Source organism: Apus apus, chromosome 25 (assembly GCF_020740795.1).
Source record: "Apus apus isolate bApuApu2 chromosome 25, bApuApu2.pri.cur, whole genome shotgun sequence".
NCBI classification, from domain to species: Eukaryota; Metazoa; Chordata; class Aves; order Apodiformes; family Apodidae; genus Apus; species Apus apus.
The window spans coordinates 1,112,029-1,134,340 of NC_067306.1; the positions used below are offsets into that span (position 1 = coordinate 1,112,029).

The 22,312-nt window shown below is 68.9% G+C and overlaps 2 protein-coding genes across 3 annotated transcripts; one reads left to right on the forward strand and one right to left on the reverse strand.

Annotated features, from left to right (window-relative positions):
* Positions 1-935: 935 nt before the first annotated feature.
* Positions 936-6,375, forward strand: NR1D1 (nuclear receptor subfamily 1 group D member 1). Its single transcript, XM_051640598.1, is given in 9 exon segments — positions 936-1,111; positions 3,184-3,507; positions 3,595-3,683; positions 3,797-3,941; positions 4,209-4,386; positions 4,388-4,670; positions 4,805-4,990; positions 5,480-5,690; positions 5,771-6,375. Coding segments are annotated over 9 exon segments (1,644 nt in total). The 5' UTR covers positions 936-1,083; the 3' UTR covers positions 5,971-6,375.
* A 1,244-nt stretch (positions 6,376-7,619) lies between these two features.
* THRA (thyroid hormone receptor alpha) lies at positions 7,620-19,854 on the reverse strand. 2 transcript variants are annotated; one of them, XM_051640600.1, is made up of 10 exons: positions 19,766-19,854; positions 14,339-14,388; positions 13,610-13,813; positions 12,352-12,413; positions 11,101-11,201; positions 10,872-11,019; positions 10,440-10,645; positions 9,916-10,062; positions 9,561-9,819; positions 7,620-9,213 (listed from the first exon to the last, which is right to left on the reverse strand). In XM_051640600.1, the coding sequence occupies exons 3-10, from the start codon at positions 13,660-13,662 to the stop codon at positions 8,963-8,965; spliced, it is 1,227 nt and encodes a 408-aa protein (XP_051496560.1). In that variant the 5' UTR covers positions 13,663-13,813; positions 14,339-14,388; positions 19,766-19,854; the 3' UTR covers positions 7,620-8,962. The 2 variants fall into 2 exon arrangements, with proteins under 2 accessions (XP_051496560.1, XP_051496559.1); XM_051640599.1 differs by having other exon boundaries at positions 19,673-19,826.
* Between the last annotated feature and the right edge of the window lie 2,458 nt (positions 19,855-22,312).

Below are 22,312 nucleotides of genomic sequence, written 5' to 3' on the forward strand. Positions count from 1 at the left end.
GGGGCCAGGAGGAGCCGCGGCTGCCAGGCACGTGCCAAGCCGGGCACCCGCCATCACCGCGGCGGCACCGGGGACACTGGGGGTGCAGTGGGGGGCTGGGCCAGTGGGGCAGGGGTCCAGCGGTGCTGTGCTGCGGTGCGTGCTGGGGCTGTGCCAGCGGCTGCGCCATGGCTGTGCCCTGGTGACATTCCTGGTGGGGGGGGGGGGTCCCGTGGTGCTGCTGGTGTCACACTGTGCGTCAGTGTCCCCAGCACAGGGGACGGTGCCATATAGGGGGGCAGGGATGCCAGTACTGTGCCTGGGGCTCTCTGGTGTAGGGGAAATGCTTGTGTGCTTGCAGTGGAGGGGCATGGAGTGCTGGGTGACAGGTGTCCCCCAGTGTCCTCAATACGGAGTACAGTGGTGACAGGGGTGCCAAGTAGTGTGTTTGGGTGTCCCCGGTGCAGGGGACAGTGCCATGCTGGGTGATAGGGGTGCTAGTGTTGTTACTGTGCAGGAGACACTGCCATGCCCGGGCATCCCCGGTGCAGGGACCCTGCAGTGCTGGGTGACAGGTGTCCCCCAGTGTCCCCAGTGTAGAGAACAGCGGTGACAGGAGTGCCAGGTACTGTGCCTGGGTGTGCCCGGTGCAGGGGACAGTGCCATGCTTGGGTGTTCCCGCTGCAGGGACCATGCTGTGCAGGGTGACAGGAATGACAGTGCTGTATCTGGGTCTCCCCGGTGCCGGTCTCGGTGCAGCGGCTGCTCGCGATGCCGGTCCCCGCGGGCTGGGGGGCGGCCCCGGGGGCGGGGGTCCCGGTTGTGCCCGGTGTCCCCGGCGGCGGCGCGGGGCCGGGGCCGCCGGCGGAAAGTGTGTCACTGGGGCACGAGGCTCTCCCCGGGAATCACATGGGGGAGGCGGCGGCGCCGCGTGCGGCCCAGTGCGCAGCCGCGGCCGGTGCCGGGCGGGCGGCGGGGCGGGCGGCGGGCGCACAACAGCCCGTGGCGGGCGGCAGGCGGACGACTCGGTGCAGCTCCGCTCCTCGACCCGGCTCCCATTGCGGCAGGCTCGGCAGGACCTGCCGCCCTCCCCCCGCCCCGAGGATGGCCGCCCCCGAGGCCGGCAGCACAGGTCAGTGCTCCGCCGGAGCCCCCCGCCCGCGGGCGTGCGCACCGGGACCCTGCGGGCACCGGGATCGGGACACTGTGGGCATCGGCTGCGCAACCCTGCGGGCACCGGCACCTGGTGCTGCGAGCAGCCGAGCGGAGTCCGGGGGTCGGTGCAGCGGCAGCGCAGCGGGGGGCTGCAATCTGTCACCTCGAATCGGAGGGGTCCGGTCAGCGGAACCTGGGGGGTGTCCGGCACACCCCACCGGGCAGGATGCGCACCGGGAACCGTATCCCGCTTCATACCGGGACCGGGCGGTCCTGCATAGCGGGGTAAGGATCGGGCAGCGGGACCGGGGCGTCCCCGGGAGGGAGGGAGGGATGCGCGCTGGCACCGGGGCTTCTTGCACAGCGGGGTGACCTGAACAGCGGCACCGGAGCAGGAGCGATAGAGACCGGGAGCGGGGAGCGCTGGATGCAGGGGTAGTAAGGGTGAGGACCGGGATCGGTGCACCGGAGCGGCCCGGACAGAGGGATCGGGGTGTCCCGGGCACCGAGACCGGAGGGACGCGCAGCGGTACAGCGGTGTCCGGGCACTCGGTGGGCGGCGGAGGCGGGGACGCGCGTGGCGGGACGCCCCGCGCGGGGACGCGCACCGGGAGGAGCGGTTTGGGGGGGGGGTGAGGGGAACGGAGGCGGTGTCCCCCCCCGGCACGTGTCCCCCTCCCCGCCGCTGCCACGTGCAGAGTTTGTTTTCCCCGCAGCCCCGCCCCGCCCCCGCCCATTGGTCGCCTCATGACATCATCGATGCCCCCCCTCGTGACGTCATACCCGGAAGCGGGGACGCCGCGTTACACTCGCCCTTTCCAATGGGGGGGTGGGCTGTTTCCAAGGCAACGAGAAGGGGCGGGGCTTAGAGACCAGCCATTGAGGCGGCGAGGGCGGAGAAAAGCGTGAAGGGGCGGGGCCGCGGGAGGCCACGTGCGGCTGGAGCACGTGGGGCGGCGGCGTGAGGCCGCCTGAGTTAACGGGGGGGGGGGGAGAAGCTGCGGGGTGGCTGCTTTCTGGGGGGTCCCCAGGGGGTCCCGGTGTTGCGGGGTCAGAAATGGTTGGCACGTCCTCGTGCAACCCCTCGGGAGCCCCCAAACAAAATCTCGAGACCCCTCCCCATGGGGGGGGGTGGGAATCCCCCAAGTATTTTGGTGTTGCAGCAGCTGGGGGACACCAGCAGCCGCAGCTTAGAGGGAGTTGTTATATGGGACCCACTGTCCCCGATTCCGTGACCCCCTTTGGAGGTGGCTGGGTGAGGGGGGGTGGTGGAAGGCTGGCTCCGGCGCACGGCATCTGTGCCAACGGCACCGTGTGCGACGGGAGACACATGGCCCCGGCGATCCCGTGTGTCCCCAGCGTCACCTTCCACGTGTCCCGGCCCTGAGTCAGCCGGAGCCATGTCCTGGTGCTGCAGCCCCTGCCCCGTGCGTGGCTGGGGAGGGGGCCGTGGAAGGGCTGTGACCTCTGCTAGGGGTGGCCTGGGCACAGCACTAGGGCTGATCATGTGCCCCCCCACTCTGGTTCTCATTTTTGGGGGGATTCCCCGAGGTAAAGCTCCCCCTAGCCTCAGCCCTGCCATGGGGCTGCAATCCCCCCAAGGTGGGGGGGGATGCAGTATCAGCCCCCTCTGGTGCCACGGGGGGTTGTTCCGTGCCGTGGGGCTCTGTCTGGATCAGAGCTGGTGGGCGTAGCTGCCGTGACCTCCTAGTTATGCCTCTGGCACGTTCCCGGCCCACATTCCTCCCACGGGTGCTTCCGGGGTGCTGTTCCCGTGTCCCCAGCTGGCACACACCCGGGTAACCCGGCTGTCCCTGTCCCACGTGGGGCTGTCACCCGTGGCAGCTGGCGGGTGTGGTGCCTGACTCAGACCAGCTGCTGCATGTTCAGCCGCGATGCAGTGGGAGACCCACGGGTCTGGGATGCATCCCGGGTACTTCCTCGGGGACCCCACACCCACCTTACCCAGGCTGGGGATCCCCCCTGGACTGGGGGAGGCTGAGCCCAGTGCAGCTCGATGCATGTGTGGCCCTGTTGCTCTGCCCACAGGCGGCGTGATCAGCTACGTGGGCTCCAGCGGCGCCTCGCCCACCCGCACCAGCCCCGTCTCGCTCTGCAGCGACAGCTCCAACGGCAGCTCCCACTGTGGATCCCAGCCCTTCCCAACCTACTTTCCCCCATCGCCCACTGGCTCCCTCCAGGATTCCCGCACCTACAGCGGGGGCTCGCTGCCCCCCCGTGAAGATGGCTCCCCTTCCTCCTCCTCATCCTCGTCCTCGTACGGCTCCTCGGTGAACTTCCCTGGAGTGCAGCAGGTCCCCACGGAGGAGCGGCGCCGCAGCTCGCCCAGCAAAGCTGGCAGCACTGTCACCAGTGAGTGGGGTGGCCAGGGGGAGCAGGTGGGTGTCTCCCATCCCGGGTGGGCACCCCAGGACTCCATACACCCCTGTCCCTCTGCAGAGCTGAACGGGATGGTGCTGCTCTGCAAGGTCTGTGGGGATGTCGCCTCTGGCTTCCACTACGGTGTCCACGCCTGCGAGGGCTGCAAGGTACCAGGGCTGGGGCTGGGGTGGTGCAGAGCCTCTGCCGGGCTGGGGAAGTCCACGAGTGAACCCCCGACCTGGCCCCGAGTGACCCCCTTCCCCCTGCCTCCACCCTGCAGGGCTTCTTCCGCCGCAGCATCCAGCAGAACATCCAGTACAAGAAGTGCCTCAAGAATGAGAACTGCTCCATTGTCCGCATCAACCGCAACCGCTGCCAGCAGTGCCGCTTCAAGAAGTGCCTGCTGGTGGGCATGTCCCGTGACGGTGAGCCTGGCCCCCCCCACGTCTGATGCTGTACATCCCTTCCAGGGGTGGGATCTCCCATTCCCAGGGCTGCATGTTTCCTCCTGGGATGAGTCCCTGCCATGGTCAGGGCTGTTTTCTCCTGCCTGCGCTTGGGTATCAGGCACATCCCAAGGCACGTGTACCCCTTTGTGCGTGCTTAGAGCTGTGTGTCCCTTCCTGTTGCACAGGGTTGGGAGGGGGTCAGGGTGCCTGGGCTGCCCCCCTAATGCTGGTGTCCTCCCACAGCGGTGCGCTTCGGGCGCATCCCCAAGCGGGAGAAGCAGCGGATGCTGGCGGAGATGCAGAGTGCCATGAGCGGCATGGGCAGCGCTGTGCCCGGGATGCCCGGCCCCGGCGAGGGTCCAGCACCGAGTGGGGGCCGAGTGCTGCCCCCTGGCCCCCCCCCCGCTTGCCCCCCCCGCCTGCTTCTCCCAGTTCCCCCAGCAGCTGACGCCCCCACGCTCGCCCAGCCCTGGGGGGGCCACTGAGGATGTCATCGCACAGGTGGCCAAGGCCCACAAGGAGATTTTCGTCTATGCGCACGACAAGCTGGGACCCCCCCCAGCCTGTGAGAGCGGACTCCTGCGCTGGGACGCACCCCCCGCCTGGGCCCCCGTCCCCCCTGAACCCCGGCTCTGCCCCCCTGCCTACCCTGAGCCCCCACCGCGGGGCTGCCCCTGGCCCCGTGGCACCAAGGACGTCCTGCCGGTGAGTGCCCGGGAGCTCCTGCTCCCCCTCCACGGGTATTTTTAACTGTTAATCCCATTAATCGCCTTGTCTGTGCCGCGGTGGCGGCGGGGCCGGGGGAGCCCCACGGTGCTGAGCTGTGCCTTTGCCCCCAGGCCTGCCCCATGAACAGCCACCCGCCCGGCCGCAGTGGGCGCTCGGTGCAGGAGATCTGGGAGGACTTCTCCCTCAGCTTCACCCCCGCTGTCCGCGAGGTGGTTGAGTTTGCCAAGCACATTCCTGGCTTCCAGGCCCTTTCCCAGCATGACCAGGTCACCCTGCTGAAGGCTGGCACCTTCGAGGTATGTCCTGGGGTGGCAAGGGTTCAGTGGAGAGCACAGTGCCCCATGGCATTGCATGGAGCTCCATGGACTGGCATGGAGCCCTATGGCATGAAACCTCGGCATGGGGCATGGCATTGTATGGTGCCTGGTGGCATTGCGTGGTAGCCCACAAGGTTGCAGGATGCTCCCTGGCATAGCACAGCATCCCGTGGGCTGGCATAGTGCCCCAAGGCATTGCACGATGCAACGATGTGCAAGCCCACGTGGTGAAGGATGCCCCCATGACACTGCCCAGAAGCCCACAATGGCGCAAGGTGCCCCATCCTGTGCAGTACCCACAGCGGTGCAGGGAGCCCTTGTACCTCACGGCATTGCCTGGTAGCCCAGGGTGGTGCAGGTGCCCCATCCTGTCCCAGTAGCCCAGGGTGGTGCAGGTGCCCCATCCTGTCCCGGTAGCCCGCGGTGCTGCAGGGTGTCCCTGTCCCGCTAACGCCGCATGTCCCGCAGGTGCTGATGGTTCGCTTCGCCTCGCTGTTCGATGTGAAGGAGCAGACGGTGACGTTCATGAGCCGGACGAAGTACAGCCTGGAAGAGCTGTGGGGCATGGGCATGGGCGACCTGCTCAGCTCCATGTTCGAGTTCAGCGAGAAGCTCAGCGCCCTCGACCTCACCGATGAGGAGCTGGGGCTCTTCACTGCCGTGGTCCTGGTGTCAGCAGGTGGGCGTCGGAGCGATGCCGGCGGGGGGAGGGTCTGTGGGGGTGTCGCTGCCCACCCGCTGACGCACCCGTCCCCGCAGACCGCTCGGGGATGGAGGACACGGCGTCGGTGGAGCAGCTGCAGGAGACGCTGATCCGCGCCCTGCGCGCGCTGGTGCTGAAGACGCATCCGGCCGAGACGTCGCGGTTCACCAAACTGCTGCTGAAGCTGCCAGACCTGCGCACCCTCAACAACCTCCACTCCGAGAAGCTGCTCTCCTTCCGCATTGATGCCCAGTAGGGCCCCCCCACGGACCCCGGGGACCCCCCCCGCCACCCCTGTACATAGCACCGCGGGTACACACACACACAAACACAACCCCCCCCCCCCTCTGAGGGGCAGCACGAACCACACGGCGCCCACTGGACTCCCGGGGGGGCTGCACCCCCACAAAGTAGGCGCTGGGATGCCAGGACCCTCCTCCCCTCCTCCCTAAGTTGGGCACCCGCCCCATGGCTCCGCTGGCAGCGCCGGGGGGGCCTCCCCTGCCCCGGCCCCCCACCCCAGCAGCCAGCGGTGGAAAGCAGAGGCCGGATCCAGCCGAGCTCTGGGGGTGGGGTCGGTCGGTTGTTTTGTTTTTTGTTTTTTGTTTTTTTTCATCATATATTTATTACATAAATATATAGTAAAATAGACCAGCAACAATTACCATAAAAATATCTTTCTTTAAAATCCTGACCAAAACACAAAAGGGTTTAAAATCGCACGTCACAGACTTGTGATTGTCACGGAGCTCAGTGGCCCCCCCGTCCCGCGCCCTACATTCAGCGACGCCGGCCGCGGCCCCCGCCGCCCCCGCGGCACCATGCATAGTAGGGGGACCCCGCGCCGGGCCGTGCCGAGCCGTGCCGGGCCGTGCCAGCTGGGCTCGCCGCGGCCCCGCGCAGGGGCAGCTCCGGGAGCCATGAGGTATGTGCTTGGGGGGGGGGGGAGGGGGACGCGGGGACAGCCCGGGGGAGGCGGTGGGGGGGGGGGCACCGGTCCTGCCCCCCCTGGGTGAAGCCGGGGCCGACGCTGGACGTGCGATGGCGACGCGAGACAGAGACGAGAGGGAGCGGCCCGGGGGGGCGTGGGGGGAGCGCGGGGGTGAGCTGGCCAGGGGGCCGGGACGAGACCCCCGGGATGAGCCGCCCCAGGGCACCGTGTGCCATCCGGGGAGGAGGGGGGGCCCGCACCCAGCTGCGGGGGGGTCATGTTTGCTGCTTAAGACACATCCCGGGATGGCTCTGCAGTCGCTGCCGCGCCAGGAGGCAGCAAGTGTGGGCAGCGCGCAGGCAGCAGCGCCCGGACCGTGCGCGGGGACACGCGGGCGTGGCCGTGGCCGTGGGACGGCCACAGCACCAGCACTGCACCAGCATGGGGCCATGGCACCGGCACGGCTCTGCACGGCACAGCACGGCCGTGGCAGCAGCACCGCACCCGCATCGCGCCGCGGGCACCGCAACCTCTGCCCGATGCACGCGGTGAGGCCGGCGCTGGCCGGTGCTGCCCTGGGGGTGGGGGTCGATCCCCAAACCCTGCACCCCCCAGGCGGGCGTTAGTGTTTCCCGACACCGGCTCCTATTGCACAACCCGCAGCCGGTGCAGCCAGGACCCCCACCCCGTGCTGGAGCTTAAGACATTTTGCACTAAGTGCAAAGTTGGCCCTGGTGCAGGGGGGGCTGAGCGCACCACGACCCCCCCAGCACCCAGGGGTGCTACAGCCCTGCCACGCCACAGCCCCACTGCACCCCACACCTGGTTGCAGGGGGTCTGGCAGGGCCCCCCAGCCATGACCCCCATGGTGAGGGGGCCAGGGTGTAGTAAGGGGGCCTGGCCCAGCCCCCTGTGCCCAGGGTGGGGCGGGAAGTGTCTTGTGTTGGGATTTCTGCTTTTAAACGACCCGTAAAAAGATTTTTTTTTTTAATTACAAAAATTATATATTTTATATATATTTATATATATATATATATTAGCTTAGGTGGGCCCCGGCAGGCTGCCTGCCACGCCGGCTGCCCCCCGGCCCGCGCCCCCCCTCGGCCTCCGCCTGAGGTAAGAAAAAATTCACAAACCTAAATCGGGGGGGAAAAAGGTGATAAAACCATTCTCGGGTGCCCCTGCTGCAGCTCTGCCCCCTGCTGAGCCGGGACACCCGGGCCCCCTCCCCAGTCCCCGCTGGCCCCACCGCAGCCTGGCCCCCCCGGGGAGCAGGGGGTGGTTGGGGGGTGCAGTCCCCTGAAGTGCTGCTGCCGGGGGGCCGGGGCAGTAGTGCAGTGGGGTCCGTGTGGGGCCCTGGGGGGGCACCCGCTGCCCCCCCTCCCCTCCGCCAGCACCTCCGGGGCCATTGCAACTTCTGACGGACACGACAAATAAACCCACGAGGACGGGGGTGGGGGGTTAAGGGGGGCGTGGAAAACAACAAAAAAAAAAATGGACAACGGAAAAGGTGGGGGGTATTGGGGGGTGGCTGTGGCGGGTCCCCACAGCCCCCCCCGGTGTCCCACAGCGCCCACTGTCCGCCCGGCGCTTGGCACAAAATTGTCTCCTCTCAGCCCAAAAAAGACAGAGAAAACCAAAGCCCCGAATCTGGCCCAAAATTTGGGGGGTGAGGGGGTGCGGGGGAGTCACCCCAGCTGGGGCAGACCCAGAGGCCAGCAGGATGCAGGGCAGGGGGGGCCACCAGTCCTGCACCCCTGTGGGCTTGGGTCCCCCTTGCTGCTGCTGTGCCCCACTCTGTGTCCCCCACCCCGATATGAGGGGGGGGTCCTGGCCCCCCCCCCCCCCAGCCCCTGTGCTGCTGCCCGGCCAAAAGTGCATGTGGCCGCAGCCCCCCCCGGCCGAGGCAGCCTCTCCCTGTGCAGCCCAGAGCCCCCTCCTCTCCTCTCTTCTCCCCTGCTCTGCTCTTCCTCCTCCTCCTCCTCCTCTCTCCTTCCAAAGTGCAGTTAGTTTAATATTTTAGCCTCTCAGGGAGGGAAATAAATGCTTAAAAAATAATAATCTAAGAAGAGAAGGACAATAAAGGAAACGCTCGACCGTCGGGGCCCTTCCCTGTGCAAACAAACAAAATTCATCAAGTCCTGGGGCGCGGGGGGGCAGCTCCGGGGGGGGCACGGGGGGGCACAGTGAGACCCCCACCCTGGGCACAGCATCCCCCTCCCCCCTCGCCCCTGGGGCTGGGATAAGAAAAATTTGGGGGGCTGGGGGACGCAGAGCAGGAGGGGGGTAGAGGGCACAAGGGGAGTGGGTGGCAGCCCTACACCTCCTGGTCCTCGAAGACCTCGAGGAAGAGGGGGGGGAAGAGCTCGGTGGGACACTCCACCTTCATGTGCAGGAAGCGGCTGGCGTGGCAGGCGCCGATCATCCGCAGATCCGTCACCTTCATCAGCAGCTTGGGCCAGAAGTGGGGAATGTTGTGTTTGCGGTAGTTGATGTAGTGCTCGAAGGCCAGCAGGTAGGTCTCCTGGCACTTCTCGATCTTCTCCACGCAGATCAGCCCTGTCCGGTCTGCGGGCACAGCCAGGCAGGGGTGTCTGGGGGGGGTCCGGTTCACCCTCCCACAAGGCTGTGTCCCCCCTTGCCCCACAGACCCCTGTAGCCCGGCATGGTCCCCCAGGACATCAAGGTGCTCACTCCATGGACCCTGTGCTCCTGGACACTAGGCAATAAGGTGCCCACCCAGATTTCAGCCACTGGGAATTAGGGTACCCATTCAATACACCCTCAAGAAGCTGGGGGCTCTGGCATCAGGGTGCCCACCCAACACACCTCCATGATGTTGGGGGTTCTGGGCACCGGTGCTCACCCCATTCCCCTCCCCCAGCAGCCCTAGGGGCAGATGCCACCACAGCTACCTGAGGACATGAGCAGCACAGCTTGGAGCAGGGCCACCTCGGTGTCATCCAGGTTGAAGGCAGAGAGGGACTTGCCCAGGTCGAAGATGGCATCGGAGACGACGCCGAGGCCGCCGTTCTTGAGCTGCTCGCGCTTCACCGCCATCTCCCCGCTCAGCGTCAGCGTCTCGCTCTCGGGGTCGTAGCGCACAGCTGCCCGCAGGGACATGATCTCCATGCAGCAGCCCTTCAGCAGGATGATCTGGTCTTCACAAGGCAGCTGGGGGAGGGAGACAGTGTCAGGGTTTTTTTTTTTGGAGGGGAAACTGCTGCAGCCTCAGCCCTGCTGCCCCCTCTTCCCTCGGTCCCCCTTTACCTCTGAAAACATGGGCAGTTTTTTGGCAAAGTCGACCACGCGGGTGATGGCCGGGGTGATGATTTTTGTAAACTCACTGAACGCCTCCAGGTCGACTTTGTCCCCATCAGGCATGGAGGCCATGGGCGACTGGCCGATGTCCTCAGGCTGTGGGGACAGACAGCAGGGTTGGGGGATGCAGTGTGACTGTGTCCCCCCCCAGGGATCCCCATCATGGTGGGGGAAACTAAGGCAGGGCTCGGCATGGGGCAGCAGCCAGGAGAGGGAGCTGTGTGCCAGCACCGTGGGGACAGGGCCACAGCTGTCCCCTTCGGTCACTGCTCACCCCTTAACCCCTCTGGGGGTGACAGGCTCAAGGACACCGGGTGACATCCCAAACCCCTGACTACAACCACCCCCTTGGTGCATGGACACTGAGCACTGCCTGTCATGTAGGCACCGAGTGTGTGAGCGCTCAGCTGCCACCAGCCAGGGCAGGAGTCCGGGGGGGTGTGGTGGTGGGCTCCTCATCCCCATGTCCTCACCAGGAATTTCCGCTTCTGCTTCCAGTGGCTGCCCTGGGCGTTGGTGCTGCGGTGGGCCTCGGTCACCACGTGGATCAGCTCCCACTCCTCCGCGCTGGGGTTGGGGCGATGCTGCAGCGATTTGATCATCTCCTCCTTCCGCCGCCGCTCCCGGTTCTCCTCAATCAGCTTCCGCTTCGCTACCCGCTTCGAGTCATCCAGCACCACTGCCGGGACCACCCCCGTCAGCCCACAGCCCCACTGTGCTGCGCCAGCTGTCCCTGCTGCAGCCTGGCACTCGTGCCCAGCACCCCAGCCTGCTCCTGCAGCTGCACCAGGCACCCCGGTCAGCGCCATGTCAGGACCCCAATCCACATCAGCAGTGGGTGCCCCCCCGTGCCCTCAATCCACCCCACAGCAGCAGCGGGTGCCCCCCGTGCCCCCAGCACTCACGGTCCATGGCCATGCCCACGGAGATGCACTTCTTGAAGCGGCAGAGCTGGCACTGGTTGCGGGTGATCTTGTCGATGACGCAGCAGCCATCGTACTTGCAGGAGTAGGTGGGGTGCAGGTTCTTCTGGATGGTCCGACGGAAAAAGCCCTGGGGACAACGCCGTGGGGGGGACATGCAGTGAGGCCCCGTGACACCCCCCGCCTGCCCCCCCATCTCCTGCCCCCTCACCTTGCAGCCCTCACAGGTGATGCAGCGGTAGTGGTAGCCGGTGGCCTTGTCCCCGCACACCACGCACTGTTCATCTTTGTCCAGGTAACTAGGGATGTACCCTGCGGGGGGGGGGGGCGTGTGTCAGGAATCCCCAGTGCACCTGTGTGGGGGGGGTGCTGCCACCCCCAGGTGATGTGCACCCCCTCTGTGCCTCATTTTCCTCCCCCTCAGCCCTGTTACTGCCCCCCACCCTGCTGTGGGCAGCCCTGGCACGGGAAGGGTTAAGGGCCGGGGGGCGCTGGGGGGCTGCCCAAGCCCCCCGCAGCAATAAAGCATCCATTATCCAGCTCCCAGCCGGCTGCGGGGGGGGCGTCCCCATCCCCCCCGCACACAATGGCCCACTGTCCCCGCTATTGTTCGGGGTCCCCCAGCCTGGCAGCCTGGGGACCAGCCCCCCAACAACCCCCCCATCACCAGCATCACAGGGAAACTGAGGCACCGTGCACCCCCAATACATGAGGGGTTGGTCCCCAGCACCCCGGAATGGAGCAAACCCAGACGCGGGGCCCCGAAAGTCCACCCTGGCGCTCGGTGGGTGCCGGATGTGGGGGAGGACCCTGGTCCTCTCCCCCGCCTTGAGCAGGGAAGGGTGCAGGGGGGATGGGCTGGGAGCTGGACGCCTGGGTCCCTCCGCCCGCCCCTCCCCCAGCCCGCAGGATCCCGCCGGCGCCGGCCGCTCCCCGCTTGGGAATGGGGCAGGGCTGGGGGGCAGCGCCCGGCCGGGCCCCCCTTATCTCCCACCCCAGGGTGCTGCCGGCCCCGATAGCACCGCCCCGGCCCGACCCACGGGGCACCGAGGGGGATGGGGAACCCACGGAGACACAGGGGGACGACACGGGGACCCCGCGGGAAGTGGTGCTGGGGACCCCGCGGAACCCAGCCGGGATGGGGGCTGCTGGAGGGGGTCGGGAGAGTGGGGTGTCCAGAGGGCCCTGGAGTGCCTGGCAAGGAGCTGGGGTGCCCAGCAGGGTCATGGGGTGCCCTGAGGGACGCAGCAGGGACATAAGGTTCCCAGGTGACACTGGTGTGCCCACCAGGGACACATGGCTCAGGACCCTGGGGTGCTCGGCAGAGACGTGAGGTGCCCGTGGGACACAGGCAGGACACGCGGTGCCTGGAGGACCCCGTGAAGGTGCGGGGTGTCCAGCAGAAACGTGGGGGGGGCACTAGGGACATGGAGTGCCCAGGGGACCCGGGGGGAGCCCGTACCTGACATGCTGCTCTTCACCAAACATTGGCTGCCCTTTCTTTTGCGCTTGCCATCCAGCCACCTGCGGGAGGGGGCCAGGCTGGGACCGCGCCCCACGGCCCCCCACGGCCCCCCACAGCCCGGCCTCCCACCCACCCGCAGCTGGGAGGTGGGCACCCTTTGCCCGGGGGTCCCGGAGGGCCGGGCAGGGGCGGTGTCACACGTGGGGGTTCAGCGCTGGGCGGCAGGGCAGGGACCCGTGGGTACAGGGTGAAGGGGGGACCCTAGGGACCCGCGACCCTCGAGACGGCATCGCCCGGGGAGGGGGGGACGCGCGGGGGAAGGAGGCGGGGGGGGAGGGGCTCATTTACAGTCAAAGACAAAATGTCCTTTTGGCTCAGCGGGGAAGTGACGTCACGGGGCTCAGCCAATGGCTGGCGGCGGGGGTCGCGCCTCGCCCGCACGGCGCCCGCCCATTGGAGGAGGCGGCGGGCAGGGGCGGGCCGGGGGGGCCCGACGGCGCGGGGATGGGCACCCCGGGGGGGTCCCGGGCCCCAGCCCAAGGTGACCCCGGGCCTGGCTCCCCCCGCGGCACGTGAGAGCGGGCGGCCCTCCCGAAATAGCCCCGGGACAGGGTGGCCCGAGGGGCCCCCGGCGGGGACGGGGCAGCTGGGAGGGAACCCGCGGGGACACGGGCACGAGTGGGGGGCACAGGCACGAATGGAGGACACGTGGGAATGGGCACGCGTGGGGGACACGTGGGGCACAGGGGGACACCCAGGGCATGGGGACACATGGGGACACACCAGCCGCAGAGACACGAGGCCATGGGGACCGAGAGGGCACAGACACGAACAAGAGCACACAGTGATGTACTGGGACACACCGGGCATGGGGACACTTGGGGACACATAAGGTATTAGGATGCACAGGACACACAGACACATGGCATGGAGATGGCCACAAAAGGATCCATGGGGACACACTGGGGACAGGGACACACTGGGCACAAGGATGGACCAGGCATAGGGACACCTGGGGACACACAAGGCATTGGGATGCACAGGTACACAGGGCATGGACACATCCACGGCCGTGCAGGGATGGGTGGGGACACACTGGGCACGGGGACACACGGAGGATGAAGACGTACATGACCACACAAGCATGGACAGGGCCACACTGGGCACGGGGGCACACAGGGACACCCTGGCCATGAGCATGCACGGGCCGTGGGGACCCATGGGGACAGGCGGGGGTGTGGGGCGGGGGGCTCACCGGGTGTCCTCTGGCTCCGACAGCGAGTCCAGGGTGCTGGGCTTCTGTTCCATTCACCGCAATTCCATCAAGGAGCGCTCAGCACCGACCGAGTGGGCTCCGCCACCGGTGCCACGCGCGGGGGGGCCACAGCGGGGGGCTATGACGCGCGCCCCATGGCGCCCACCTCAGTGCTCAGCTCCGCGCAGCATCCCGGGACGGACCCTGCGGAAACAAACCGCGGCTCAGCTGGGACCCCTGGGCTTGGGGGGTGAGGGCTGCAACCCTGGGGGCCACCCTGGGAGTGTGCACCATGTGGGGCGGGGGGCAAGAACATAAGGAGCATGTGGGAGTGTGCAGGAGTGAGCAGGGCTGGGGCAGAGCACACGAGGTGTGCAAGGACACGTGGGGCGAGCAAGGTCTGCAGGGCGGGTGCAGCAGCAGGCAGGGGTGAGCAACAGTGCATGTGTGGGTGTGTGAGCGTGCACAGGTGTGCAAGACTGTGCATGGCTCTGCAAGGCTGTGTGAGAGAATATGGGGGGGCAGGGGGTGCACCCAGCTGTGGGGCAGGGCTGGGGGGGCTCCCCAAGCGATGGGAAGAACCTAGGGGGTGGGGGTGCATACAGCATCCCCCCGCCCCCACCGACCAGGAGAGCCCCCAAGGTGGCCGCGCCCAGGGGCTGGGCTGAGCCCTGGCACGCTCGCCCCACACATGGCCCCCCTGTGCTGGGTGGGTGCGGGGAGACTTACGGGGTGGGGGGTGCTGAGGGCGCTGGGCAATCCCTCCTCCGTGAGTTCTCCTGCAGCAAAGACACAGCATGGTGGGGCTGGGGCACGGGCAGCACGGGAGACTCCCGCTGCCCCTACCCCTCACACTCCCTGTGATGGAGAAACCAAGGCACGACCTCCAGTGGAGCCCCACCTCACCCCCACCAATCTCTACGGGTTCCCAGCACCCACCCACAGCTCCCCAGCACAATGTGGGGGTCCCGCTGGCGCTAGCAGGGAGGTGCGGGGGCCCTCGACCCGCGCCGGGGGGGCCGGGGGGCTGCGGCGGGCGGCGTGCCCGGCCCTCGGGCTCCTCCGCTCCGTGCGGGGACAGGCAGAAAGTAGGTCACGTTTGTCTTGGCCGCCGCAGAAATTCCTCCGGCGGATTTAAAACGCAGCGGCCGGGGTTTGGCGTCCCCCCCCCAGCGTCCCCCCACCCCCGGCCCGCCCCCTGGCCCCCCTCCAGGCAGGGATACCCGGGCAGCATCAGGATGGGGGGTGAGGGATGCTGCACCCATGGGTGCTTGGGGGGCACCCTGTGTGTGTGACAGACGGGTCTGCATGAGGGGTCCCCACCACCCCTAAGGCACGTGCCCTGATGCGGGAAGGACTGTGTACTCCTGCCTCTGAGGGGAAACTAAGGCACAGAGAGGCATCCTACCACACTTGGGGTCCCCTCCCCACCTCGGGGGGTCAGGATCCCCCAGTGCAGCTCGAGGCCAGGCTTGTGGTGCTGCTGCTGGCAGCACCTATAGAGCCGGGGCGGCGTGGCCGGGGGCTGCACCAAATGTTTGTTCCATATGGGAACGGCGCGCGGAGACTTCCAAGTATAGGCACTGGCTGCGCGCCAGGGCTGCGCGGCCCTGCCGGGCACCGGCCCCCCCGCCGCCCCCCACCCCCTCCCCGCGGGACCCCACACGCCAGCAGAGCCCCGACCTGCTCGGGGCACATGTGGGGCCGGGGTGCGACACTGCCACGGCAAAGTGGGCACAGGCTGGGGCACAGGGAGCCCCGAAACACAGCACTGGGTGGGCTCGGCTGCCACTGCCTCAGTTTCCCCTCTGGGGTGGCCTGGCCAGTGAGCGGTGTCTGATTAGAGGGGCTAAAGCCGGGGTCAGCCACTGAGTTGGGGCTCACCCGCACTGGTGAGCATCCGTGCCAACACCCCTGGGATCACCAGCACCCCTGGGAACACTGGCACCCCAGGATCACCAGCACCCAGCACCTGGGTAAGCTCGTGGTGCCACTCCAGGAACTGTCACTCGAGGAATCCCGGGTGTGCTGAGGTGGCCCAGACAGACAGACAAACAGACACGGGAGGCAGCTCTCCTCCTCCTGATGCTCCTGCAGGACATGTGTGATGAGCACAGTCGGGTCTCAGCCCCCTGGGCTGCACCCTATGCCCAGTGTCACCCCAACTCAGGCGTTCCCACCCTGCAGGACCAGTTGTGGGGCTAGGTGGGAAGGGGGTAGCCGTCGGCAGGGGCCTCCACCCTGCACCCCCTCCAGCCCCAACCCCACACCCAGGGGAGCGTTTCTGCTGAGTCGGGTGGTTGCAGGCAATGGAAAACAACCCGGGGGCAAAGTCCGGGGCTGGGCCAGTGGCTGGAGCCACGTTGCCCCATGGGGGACACCGAGCACCCCGCTCCCCAGGGGTACTGCCCCCGGGGACCTCCCAGGATAGGGACCACAGCCTGGTGACACCCATCCACAAAGGCAGTGGCCACCTTGGTGTAGCTGGACACAGGTGCTGAGTACCAGGGATGCCCCATGGGGATGCTGGCTGGTGTCCCTGCCCCCCAGGACAGATGGGCTCCGGGGGTCCTGGATGCCCCCTCCCCCCACCCAGCTGCCATCTGGGTCAGGGAGGTGAGGGCCTAAGCGCTTTAGCCAGGGTGCCAATTAGTGCGATTAGCAGGGGCTGGGGGCAGGGCACCATGGGCAGACCTGCCAGCCAGACACCGGCCGGACGATGCCTGGTGTGCAGGCGGCCGTGGGCAGCACCAGGGCAGGCACCAGGCTCTGCCCAGCTGGAGCAACCCCGGCTGCGCCGCTGGCCAGACCGTGCCGTGGGAGCGCGGCCAGGCACGGGAACACCTGCACCCAGCACACGCTGGTGCCCATGTGTGCGGCTGTGCCCAGTGCCACACGCATGCCCTTGCCCGGTGTCACATGCTCAGCTCACACCTCTGCCTCCTGCATCACAGCCTATGCCCGGTACCACATGGTGCCCAGTGCCACACAGTGTCCGGTGCCGTGGGGCACACATGGCAGCATGTGGCAAGGTCAGCGTGCTGGGAGGCTGCAGGAATTCCCGGCATGTGCAGCAGCTGGGCAGCCCAAGCACAGGGGATGCCATGGGCCTGACATCAGGGCAGACCACCCTGTGCCACAGGGGACCTGCACGGTGCCCCTTCCCCACGCACATGGGCACTGAGCTGTGCTGCGGTACAGGCTGGTCATGTCTGGGGCTGCTGCAGTGACAGTGTGTGGGCACTGGGGCCACGTCCACCCCATGGCTCTGCGAAGCCACCACTTGAGTGCAGTCGGGTGTCTGCAGTGACAGTGACCTGCCCTGGTGCTGACCCCCTGGCCTCGCACCTCTGATGGGTCCTGGATCACTGCCGTGGGGACCTGTGCCATGACCCTGACCCTCCCAGCCCTGCAGCCACCACAAAACCCAGAGGTCCAAACGTGGCCACGCCAGCTGCTCCGTCCTGCTTTGCCTGAGTGAGAGGCCAGCACGAGGCAGCAGCCCTGTCTCTGCTCCCCTAACCCTCCCTGGCCGTGCCTTGGTTCCCCCATTCCGCTGGGGCCACCAGCGGGAAGCTGCTCAGCAGAGGAAGAGCCACGGTGCCACTTCCCCCACCACTGTGCCCCTCGTGCCAGCATGGCAGTTTGCAGCTGCACCCTTGTGCCCCTGCTCCTCCTGGCCATGAAGGGGCCAACAGGCACCATCGGGAACCTGGCATGTACTGAGTGCCCACGGGTTCAACTCAGCAGGGCTGCTGCGGGTCCCGAGCCCCGTGGGGTGCCCCCGGCCCAGGCGAGGCTGTGCGGGGACGCCGGGGAGCTATTCTCAGCACTTGGAGCTTGGCACGGGGATGGGGACGTTTCTAAATCGGGGGCTCTGGTTCACGTGCAACAGGACGGGGGGGCTCCTGGGTCCCCTCCCCTGAGGCCTCACTCACAGAGGGGGATGGGGACACAGCTCCCACCTCACCACCAGGGTGCCCGGTGTCCACACGGATGGGACACGGGAACCAGCACCAAGCCCATCTGGGGCTGCCTGTCCCACCCGGGAAGGGAACACTGAGGACAGTCCCCACACTGTCCCTATGGCCACCCGACCCTGCCGGGAGGGACAAGCACCCACAGTGCCAGGGCCCCGTCTGTGTGACATCGCCCCGGGGGGTCCCAGCCCCACTGCATGTCCCGGCCCCCTCCATTCTGAGCGGGGCCCCGGGCGTCCTGCCCGCACCCGCCTTTGCCTTCACCGCATCGACTCCCCCCTCCGCCTCCTCCTGCTCCCCCCCACTCCGGGAAGGGGACCCAGGCGTCCGGCCCCGCCCCCGCGCTCCACCGCGCACCGGCGGCTGCGCGGGGTCCGGCGGGGCCGGGGGGGCATGCACGACCTGGGACCCCCGGCCCGGCGGCTACTCCGGTCTTCACCGGCAGCCCCTGGGAAAGTGCGGGGCGCGGAAAAACGGCGGTGACTCCGCTTCCTGCAGCGGCGGCCCCCGGGGAAGGGACAGGGGGTGCGGACGCAGCCCCCCGAGCGCCTGCGGGGCCCCGGGGGGCTCGGCCCTTAGAGGCCGGAGCGGGCTCAATCCCTTCTGTGCCGCCTGCCTGACCCCCGCTCGTGGGGCTGCCACGCCGCGACCCCCCGAAGGTCACGGCCGCGGTGGGGGATGTCAAACGGCGACTCCCCGCCCGGAGACCCCCCAAGTGCCGCCCACAGGGGTGCGGGGCTGAACCGGTGTGTGCGAACACTGCGGGGGGGGGGGCACACGCAGCCGCATGGCAGTGCCGAGGAAGGGGGGGGGGTGGGATGCGCCGCGCCCCCAGCCTGCGCCAAGACCCCCCGGGCGCGGGAGCCCCCCCCAAACCGGTTCCACCGGGGCCTGCCCGCTCCCCACGGCAGCCCCGGCCCCCTCCCGCCCCGCCGGAGCCCCGGGGATCCCCGGTGCCGGCGGGGGTCAGGCGGGGTAAGGAGCAGTCCCGGCCCTCCCGGTGTCGCTGCCGGCCCCGGGGCGGGGGGGGTCACGGCGGCTGCCGCGGCTGAAGGTCGGTGCGGGGCCGCCGCCTCGGCCGGACAGGAGAGGAGGGCGAGCCGGAGGCCCGGACAAGGCCGGCCGGTCTCGGGGTGACCTTGGCCGAGGCGCCCGCCTGCCCTGCCTCAGTTTCCCCGCTTCGCACGGGGGGGACGCACTCGAGCCCGGCTCGGGACCAGGGCCCGCGCGGCGGCGTCGGGACCGCCGCACCCCGGGCAGGATCCGGTCCCCCCCGGAGCTGGGGTGGGGGGAAGCGGCGGTACGCACCACCCCCCCCCCCCCCCCGCGGAACGGTGGGGCGTTGTGGGGAGGGGGAGCCCCCGCCACGCCCCGCACCGCGCTTGGCGGGGGATAGCCCTGGGCTACGGGACCGGAGCCCCCCCCCACTCCCCCCTTTCCGCGACGAGGACGCTCCCCGCTGCCCCCGCCCCAACCGGGAGCGGTCGAACCGCCCCCCCTCCGCGCTCTGCTGCCGGCGCAGAAAAAAAATAATTAAAAAAATGAAAAGAAAAAAATAAAAAAATCACAGGCATTCCTGCCGCCGCTGCCAGAGCGGGAGCGGGCGGGGACGGCCACGGGGCACGGCCACGATCCTCCCCGTTCCCCGCGCCACGGCCCCGCGACCTGCCCCCGGCCCGTCCCCGCCGCGGCCCGTCCCCGCGCCCGTCCCCGCAGAGCCACGCCGCCGCCACGGCCCGGGCCCACGGCCCCCCCCGCGCCACGCCACGGCCACGCAGCCGCCGAGAGGGGCCACGGCGCTGCATGCGAGCGGGGGGGCTGCCCGCCGTCCATGGCCCCCCCCGGCCGTGGCGTGGCGGGCGGGGGGCAGCGGCCGTGCCCCGCGCTGCAGCAGCGGGGGGGGGCCCACGGGGGAACGCGCCCCCCCCCCCCCCCCGCCCCACGCCAAACGGCCAGATTTTGCCAAGAAAAATATTTACCCGTGATTTTCCTCCCGGTGTGCGCTCGGGCCGGGGCCCCCCCCGCCGCTCCCGGTTCCCCCCCCGCCCCGACCTTCCCCCCCCTCCCCCGCCATTGCACGCACCGAACTGCGCCCAGGCTCAGCTGGGGGGGCCGCGGCCGGCGGTAAACACCCGATGGGCGGCGGGGGCGGTGGCGGGGCCCGCTCGGGCCGTACCTGGGCGGCGGCGGCGGAGGCGGCGGGCGCGGAACGGAGCGGAGCGGGGCGCAGCGGCGGCGGCGGCGGCCGACGGCCCTGGCTCCTCCCCCGGCCCCGCCGCCCGCCCCGCTCCCGCTCCGCTCCGCCGCGGCCGCAGCCCCCTCCGCCGGCCGCCGCCGCTCCCTGCACCCACCGCGCCCGCCCCGCGGAGCGACCCCCGGGTTAGGGGAGACGGGGGACGGGCGGAGATGGGGCTTGTGGGGAGCCCGGGACCGTCCCCATGGGGAGCTGGGGACGGTGTCCACGCGGATGGGGTGACGGTGACAGTGCGTACACGGGATGGTGCCCACAGGGATGCCGTGACAGTGGGGACAGGGGACACTGCCCACAGGGATGCTGTGACAGTAAGAATGAGGACGTGGGATGGTGCCCACAAGGGTTTGGGACAATGCCCAGGAGGAGCTGGGGACAGTGCCCACAGAGACCTGGGGACAGTCCCCATGGAAGGGTGTGGATGGTGCTCACGGGGAGCTGGGGACAGTGCCCACAGAGATGCCATGACAGTGACAAGGGTGACTGGTGCCCACAAGGGTTGGGGACAATGCCCAGAGGGAAGTGGGGATGGTGCCCACAGGGCCCAGGGCTGGTGCCCGTGGTGGGATGGAGATGGTGACCGCAGGGGTGGGATGACAGTGACAATGGGGACTGGGGACACCGTCCACAGGGTTGGGAATGGGACTTGAGCAGAACTGGGGACGGTGCCCATCACAGGGTGGGGACAGTGGCCACGGGGATGCCGTGACACTGACAAGGGGGATGGGGTACAGTGCCCACCGAGGTTGGGGACAGCACCTGGGGGAGCTAGGGACGGTGCATACAGGGCCCAGGGACAATGTCCATGGTGGGGTGGGGATGGTGCCCACGGAGGGTGGTGACAGTGCCCATGGGAGAGGGGGGACAGCCCCCCCACAGGGTGGGGATAGAGCCCACTGGGCAGGGGCAGCTGTGCTCCCCGGGCTGCCCACACGGCCCCGCACCGCCCCGGGCAGGATCCAGGCCCGACCCACTTCCCCACCGGGGCACCCAGCACCCCACGGAGGGGGGGCCCTGGCCCCACGCGCCCCGCGGGGGGGTGTGGGGCAAGGGGGGCGGGGGGTCTTGGCGTGCAGGGACCCGCCGTGGGGCCGGGGATGGCGGCGGGCACCGGGGGCGCGGGGGGCTCGCTGGGGAGGGCCTTGGGGGTCCCCCTCCGCAGCACCCCAACCCTGCCGTCCCACCCCACCTCCTTCCCAGCAGCCCGTGCGCCCCCCCCACAGCCCCCCTTCCCCCCCCAGACTACACATCCCGTCATGCCTGGGCTTAAAGGGCCGCCGCCGTGTCCCCCCCCCCCCGCCCTGGGCACCGCAACTCGGCCCTGGGACCCCCAGGGGGGCTCGGCCTGGCCGCCCCCCCAAGCCCGTGCCTCGCCCCTCCCTGGGCAGCACAGGCAGAGAGGTGGCAGCCAGGGGACGGAGGTACCCAGGGGACAAGGTGCGGATCCCCAGGGGACGAGGGTTTCCAGGGGGGCGGTACCCAGGGGATGAGGATAACCGGGGCACGGCAGCACCCAGTGGAGGGGAACACTCAGGGGACAGCGGCTCTCAGGGCACGGTAATGCCCACGGGAGGGGGACAGCAAGGGGACAGTGCTACCCGGGGCATGGGGTTACCCAAGGGATGGGGCCAGCAAGGGGCCAGCGATTCTCGGGGGTGGGAGTACTCGGGTGGGGACAAAAAGGGGATAGTGCTACCCAGGGGCTGGGGACAGCAAAGGGACAAGGGGACCCAGTGATGGGGGTCCCTGTGGCGTGGTGGTGCCCAGAACAGACTCCAACCTCCACCCCAGGGCTGGAGACAGTCAGAGCCTGGGTTGCTGGTGGGTGTCCCGCACCCGTGGCCTCCTGGTCCCCAAACCTCCCCAGTCCCCCTGGTCCCTGTGCAGCCCCCGGTCCCCATAGCCTTGTGGTCCTTGTGGGCCCCCTTGTCCCTGCAGCACCCCCATCCCCACGGCTGATGGTGACCGGGGCGCCAGCGTGGCAGGGGCAGGGGCAGCGTGGCGGCCCCCCCGGCCTGGCCTCCGCCTGTACCGTACACTTTATCCTCGGCAAACACGGCGCGTCTGCGGCCACCCCCCCGCAACGCCGTCTGCCCGCGATAAGGCCTGAGCTCGCCTGCCCCCGGCCCGCCGGGCTCGGCCACCTCAGCACAACGCCGTGTCCCCAGGTCCCCCGCCCGCGGCCGCCCCCCGCCCTCCGTCCCAATGGGGAAACTGAGGCAGGGTTTGTGTTGCTGCAACCCCCACGGCGCATGGACAGGCGCCTCTCCCACCCATCGCCAGCCCCCCCATCTCCTGCGATGAGCCTGTGACTTGACCCCAGTGCCACCCCCAGACCCCTCTGACCCCCAAAGGTGGTCAGAGTGGGGGGCCCCCCGCCCTGCAGCAGAGCCCGAGCCGGGAGGACAAGGGACGTGAAGGGGCAGCGTCGCTCTCGGGGAGCGACGCGTTGGGCCGGAACAAGCTCATTAA

Coding starts and splice junctions, on each gene's coding strand:
- THRA (XM_051640600.1), bottom strand. CDS start 13,662: ATGGAACAGAAGCCCAGCACCCTGGACTCGCTGTCGGAGCCAGAGGAC. Junction 11,020..11,100: donor TCACCTGTGAGGGCTGCAAG/GTGAGGGGGCAG, acceptor CGTTGTCCCCAG/GGCTTTTTCCGTCGGACCAT. Junction 9,820..9,915: donor AACTGCCCATGTTTTCAGAG/GTAAAGGGGGAC, acceptor TCCCTCCCCCAG/CTGCCTTGTGAAGACCAGAT.